The sequence below is a fragment of the Prinia subflava genome, chromosome 9 (assembly GCF_021018805.1).
Source record: "Prinia subflava isolate CZ2003 ecotype Zambia chromosome 9, Cam_Psub_1.2, whole genome shotgun sequence".
Taxonomy (NCBI): Eukaryota; Metazoa; Chordata; class Aves; order Passeriformes; family Cisticolidae; genus Prinia; species Prinia subflava.
The window spans coordinates 18,591,127-18,597,274 of record NC_086255.1 but is presented as its reverse complement, the minus strand read 5'-3'; the positions used below and the strand labels follow the sequence as shown (position 1 = coordinate 18,597,274).

Here is a 6,148-nt window from a genome sequence, read left to right as displayed (position 1 = left end):
TGTGACTGAAGTGGGAGCTGTTGAATTATTTTCTTATTGTATGTTTATTATGTGAGACAAAGTCTACATTTAGCTTTTAATCTGCAAACAGCAAGAATGATGATCACTGTTTCCCAAGAATGCACGCCACAATTGGGCATCAGCTCTGGAGAAAATTTTGGTCTCTGGCATTCAGTGGTTTTCATCTTACAGTAACTGGGATTTATTCTGCCTGTGCAGAACTTTGCCTTGTGAGAATAATGCAGTTTCCTTTGTCCTTCCAAAATTTATTAATATAATTAGTTTCTAGGAAAATGAATGCCCTCTCACCTTTTAAATCTACAGCATTTCTGCAGTACAAGCTACCAACATTTTTTACCGTGTGTTTGCAAATATATTTGGGTGCTTAGAAAACTTGAAACACAGCTGTGGAAAACTCAGACATAACTCAGAAAATAAATACCCAGCTGCGAAGAGCTGATGTAAGAAGTAGCTGACCACAATCCAAGCCTGCAGTGTCGCCCAAGTGAACAGGAACCAAGGTCCCCGCTTCCAGTGCTGTCCCCACAGCGCTGTGGGCTGCAGAGGTGGGACAGGCACCAAATGCTGCTCCATGGACAGCAGCAGCATCTGCACTGGAAGGTTGGGCTCTGAGTTAATAACATTATTAGATAACCGAGTAACTTCACTGCACACTCGTTTCAAGGGAGTTGGCTGAACTGACACCATCCCTAAAATGACATTAATAGGCCTTTCTTTGGGATAAGTGAAAGGATCCTGTTCTTTATCTGTGACAAAGCCCCCATCTCAGGCATTGCTGTATCTCAGATATATTTTTGTGGTTCATCACTATCTTCATTCAATTATTAGGTTTAAAATTAATGTTGTTATTAGAAGAAATGGCTTTGATGACAAATTGTCTGTGATAGTTTTTGAGCTGCAAAGGTTTATAATGTAAATCGTTATAGAGACATTTCCCATTATGGCTGATGTGAATAACTGAAAGAAAATGAGTTCAACTACCACAGAGTTTACATAATGAAGTAAACTGCAAAATCCTTTAATGCTCATATTGATTTTATTTACAATAATACATTGCTTACATTTGAAGAATCACATTGCTAAATTAACATGCCATTTCTGCTGTCCACCTTCCCCTGGCTCTATGGAGACAAGACGATTACATTTGGGTATCGAATAATAATATTGATACTGATACAAAGAAGGCGATTTGCATAACACCGCCGGGCACGGCATCGATCCGATTGAGCATCGATCCGGCTGCTCCGCAGGAGGCTCCCCGCGTCTGGAAGGCAGTCCCTGCCATAAATTCCCATTGCCCCGCTTCAGACGATGACAGACAGAGCACAGTAGCGCACCGGTGCCTTTTCCGTCCATTAACCTCGTGTCAGTATTACAAACCAGCGGCCGATTTATTCCTGCTCCGCCGGGGTCAGTGCCGGCGGCACAGCCAGCCCCGGGAGGCCCCGCCCCTCGCCAGCCCCGCCCCAAAGCCCCGCCCCAAAGCCCCGCCCCAAAGCCCCGCCCCCGGGGCTGGCCCCGCCCCCGCCCCGCCGCTCCGTGCCTCTGGCGGCCTCGGCCGCGCCTGCGCGCTGGGGGCGATGGCGGCGGGCGCTCTCCGCGGTGTCCTCTGGCCCCGGGCGGCCGCCGGGCTCAGGGTGGCCCGGGCCGCCTTGGCGGCGCCTTCGGGGGCGCGGGCGGGTGAGCGGAGAGGTGGAGGCTGGAGCGAGGGGCCAGCGGCGGGGCCGGGGTGTCTGGGGCGGCGGGCCGGTGGTTGCAGGGTTGGGGTGGGAGGGCGGCGCGACCTCCCCGGTCCCGCTGTGGCTGCCGGCGGGGCCCGCGCCCACTCTGCCGCGTTTCTCTCCCCGCAGCCTCGGAGATGTCCAAGGACATGATGCCCGGGCCGTACCCGCGGACTCCGGAGGAGCGGGCAGCCGCTGCGAAGAAGTACAACATGCGGGTGGAGGACTACCAGCCCTACCCCGACGACGGCCTCGGGTGAGCTGGGGGGTGCCGTTGTTCCGCAGCCGGGAGCGGGCCGGGGCAGCTCCTGTCCTTGTGGGGAGGTGAATGCCTGGCTTTGCTGTACTGTGAGCTTAGAGCTTTGAGGACACTTCAGTGTTTTAAAATAGGAACGAATTGAACGAGCTGGAGGCCTCTGTGAATAAAACACGAGAGGCTTTTCATGAGAGAAGATTGAGAGACTTCATATGCTGTTGTACTGCAAGGCTACAACAGCATACGAGTGTTGAGAATAAAGGTTTCAGGAAATGTTTAAATGTTGGGGAATACTTTGACATGTGCCAAGATAACTAGTGTTCCATATTTTAGTTAAGCTTGCATTTTCTTTCATCTAGTAGAGCCCAATAAGGCCAGTTTGGGGAATGCCATTTGTTATGGTGACGGGTATCAAGGTAATTATTGTTGTGCTAGTTGTTGTAATGTATTTCAAAAATGTATATGCATAAAAGCTATATGCATAAAAACAAAGTAGTATTCATTTTTTTTCTTAGGTCTGTCTTCCATTGTCTCCTACAAATTATATATGAATTCGTAGAGATTTCTTGATGTTTGATCTTTTGTTTGTTTCTCCTAGGTATGGTGACTATCCCATGCTCCCTAATAAGTCTCAATATGAGAGAGACCCCTGGTACCAGTGGGACCAGCCAGACATGAGGCATAACTGGGGAGAGCCGGTAGGAATCCCAGTCCCACTTCTCAAGTTACTCACCAGTGTTCCTGTTACTGAATTCTAACATGTGCCTCTTGTTAGTGCTTTCTGTTGAATCCTTTGTGTAATTTCATCACCAGAGCAGGTGTGTGTTGCCTGTGCAAGCAGGGACAGTCAGTTCCAGGCAAAGTTAGGCTTTTCAATACTGTTAAACAGTATTTACAGTCTGGGTAAATACTGTAAAAGTGCTGAGGATATTTAACATATGAGGACAGTTATTACTTATGAGAAGAGAGACTTTACAAACTTAACTTTCCCTGCAGGAGCAATTTTGTTTGCCTGATCAGACTCAGTACAAGATCCTGGGTCAGAATTGTTTAGCAAAGAAGCCATTGTTTGAATAAAGTCCTTTTGGTGTAATGGAAGTAGCTACTGTTGCTTTATTACTCCAGGGCTTTTTTGAGGTAGACTACAGACAAGGCTGTGCTCTCTAAAGGAAGTTTGCAACATGTCCTGAAGATAAATGTGAATAGGTCATCTATATTAATTTGAAAATCTAAGCTCCTCAAATTCCTTTCAGGAGTAGCTTTTCTCCTAGTGAATGACTGCAATCTGCAATTACTGAGCTTGGTAATTGACTTATGATCTCTTTACTAAAAGCAAGAGTTCATCTAAATATGTGTGCTTAATATATCATAGTGAAACCATGTCAGAGCATTTCAACATGTGTACCACGGCAAAGTGTATGTTGTAATGACTATAAAAGCACATGAACAAAACCCGTGTTCATTCTGTTTGTTGTACTGTTTGCTGCAGGAACCCCTTGCACATGGTGTTGGCAATAAGAGGACTGTAGTGGTGTATTCCAGCTGCCAGCAGATGCCCCTGTTTAGGCAGCTTTCATTTCTGCTCATTCTGGCTCTGGATTTGATAGGAAATGGCTCTGGGGGAACTACAGCTGGGAATCTGGAAGTAATACTCGAGCTACAAATTAATAAGTTCTCTGCATTTATTAATGTGAAAGGAGACTATAGGCAGAACGTGCTTGAGACTTTTCTATTTATACTTCAGGGCATTGCTACCAGTCTTGCTCTTGTAGTGGAGTAAGAGCAGCAGGTCCTCTCCCTGTTTTGAGGGATCAGCTTCCAAGTGTCAGGTAGTTGCTTCTTTGTTTGAAATATCACTATTTCTGTTTGAGTGTATTACTGACTTCTCTTAATGAGGGTTCCAATTTATACTATTCCTTTCCAATAGTCTTGGAGAACAAAGCTGAGGTGGAGTGATTATGCATAGAAATAAAAACTGCTGCTATCCTGTATTTAAGCATATTGTGTGGTATAAGCATAGGATGAAATGTAGAGTCATTTGAGTTTTACTGTAAGCAACAATTTGTTGTGACTGTAGGTAAACCATGTACCTCCTCTGTGGCTTTATCTCTACACTGGAGGTGGAGATGAAACAGCTTCTGGCAGTTTTGTGAATGCTGTGATGTCCTGCTTCCCTTGAGTGAAGCGTCTTAACCACTGTTGGTAAATGTGCAATTGTTTTCCTTTGTTCTTTAGATGCACTGGGACTTCGACATGTACATTCGGAACAGGGTTGATACATCCGCCACTGTCGTTCCCTGGCACACCATGAGCAAACACTTCTTTATCTTTCTGGGCACAATGCTGATCATGTTTGGTCTTGGAGTGATCTACCCATCCTACATGCCTGTGGTGAGTGAAATCTAAGGGTAAAGGGAGGAAAGGTAGCTGTATTTCTTGTCACTGCCAATGCCCATAAGAGTGGTCTGCCGAAGATGAGTGATGGGTGTGGATGCAAAACTGCTGCTGGCAGTGGACGGGCCAAGCGATGTCCTGTGGCCTCATCTAGCCTGAGTTCTTCTCTTGACTGGCCTAGCTCAGCTCACCCCAGATGCTGCTTCATAGTGAGCAGTCCCTGTTCACAGGGAACAAATTTGAGCTATGCTTCTTACAATATCTTGTCTTTGGTCCACATACTGTCTTTCCCTGTGTGTGCATTTACTCAAGTGAGATGCTTTAACTCTTCTCTTGCCATGTGTTTTTAATTATATCTGGTGAGCTGTATCATTTGGGGAATGTAGTCTTGAAAAATGTCTGAATACACAAGCGGGTTTTGCAATATATTATCCTCATGCTGTGAGATAAACTGTTGATTAAGATTAAAAGCAAGACTGCCTTGATGTTTCTGTTAAAAACAATCATTTATGCAAGGAAGCCCCTATTTCTGAATTTACTTTCCTCATACTCTAATATTCTAGCTGAAGCACTTAAGAAATAAAAGTTTAGGTCATAAATTAGAAGCCTTCATTTGGGTGGGATGGAATGAGACATTTTTCTCTTACAATTTAATTTGCTTGGAGAATGTGGTAAATTTGCCACTCTTTGTCTGTTCTTGTAGGGACCGAAGCAATATCCCTTCAATGACCTGTATCTGGAGAAAGGAGGAGACCCCAATAAAGAGCCACCAGCGGTGATACACTATGAAATTTGAAAGTTGTTCAAGTGCTACATTTCCATCAGTTCTGCTGGGGAAGGAGTCTTCTCCAATGTTCACTGGCATATGTTAACACTTGTTCTTCAATGTTTATCTGCTAACTGCAGTGAAATATATCAGTGACACCTACTGTGCTAGTTGTCTTCTGTTGGTTTGAGAAGGCTGAATTATAGCTAATGAAATGGAGTGAGCTTTGCCATTTTTCTAAATGGGTTAATATCTGTGGGGCAAAGTTATGAGTGCAGACTTAGGTCATTTATATATCTTGTGCACAAACATTCCTCATCTGTGCCTGCTTGTGTAGGCAATATCTGCCTGTAACCAAGGCATTTAATGCAGGTGCTTGCTGCTGGGAGTTGAACTGGAGTGTGACTGTATACTGTAAAATGACAGGCAGAAACAGGCTGCCAAGTGCCAGTCCTTGGGAGTCTTGTACTGTGTCATCCCTTACTGGGAGTTGACTTAGATCTCTTCCAGGTCTAGATGCCCTCTCAGGTGAAGTTTGCACAAGCAGTAGGAAGCACTCGTGGGGCACAGAGCCTTGCAGTGTGTAGCTTGAAGCTGACAGAGCTGTGTGGGCAGCATTGGTATGAAAAGGCTAATGAGCAAGTTCAGCTCTGGCCAGATCTGTTTTATCCAAGTGCACAAGTGCCCATAATGGTTCCTTTATGGCCTGAGTTCATCCACCTGGCCTGAGTTATATTTGACCCATGAAATCTGCCTGTTTTGCTGCAAACCACTGGGCTTGGACCTCCTATAGTTTCAGCAACAGTTTGCTTGGGAAAGTTATACATACAGTTAAATTAAGCTCCTAAATTTATCCAGCTCCACTCTAACATAAGGTTTTTTCCCTCTTGTTGCTGGAGGAGACAGTACCTTTAGTACTGATTTACAAGGAATCTTCTCTCAACTCTGCCATCCTATGCCTTAACACCACTGTTTAGTTGCAGGAGTAGG

General features: G+C 45.2%; 1 protein-coding gene across 1 annotated transcript; it reads left to right on the top strand.

Moving 5' to 3' along the window:
- Nucleotides 1-1,541: 1,541 nt before the first annotated feature.
- NDUFB8 (NADH:ubiquinone oxidoreductase subunit B8) lies at nt 1,542-5,321 on the top strand. Its single transcript, XM_063405750.1, has 5 exons — nt 1,542-1,701; nt 1,872-1,998; nt 2,597-2,696; nt 4,234-4,389; nt 5,096-5,321. Exons 1-5 carry the CDS (start codon nt 1,602-1,604, stop codon nt 5,186-5,188), a joined length of 576 nt encoding a protein of 191 aa, XP_063261820.1. The 5' UTR covers nt 1,542-1,601; the 3' UTR covers nt 5,189-5,321.
- The last annotated feature ends 827 nt before the right edge of the window (nt 5,322-6,148 follow it).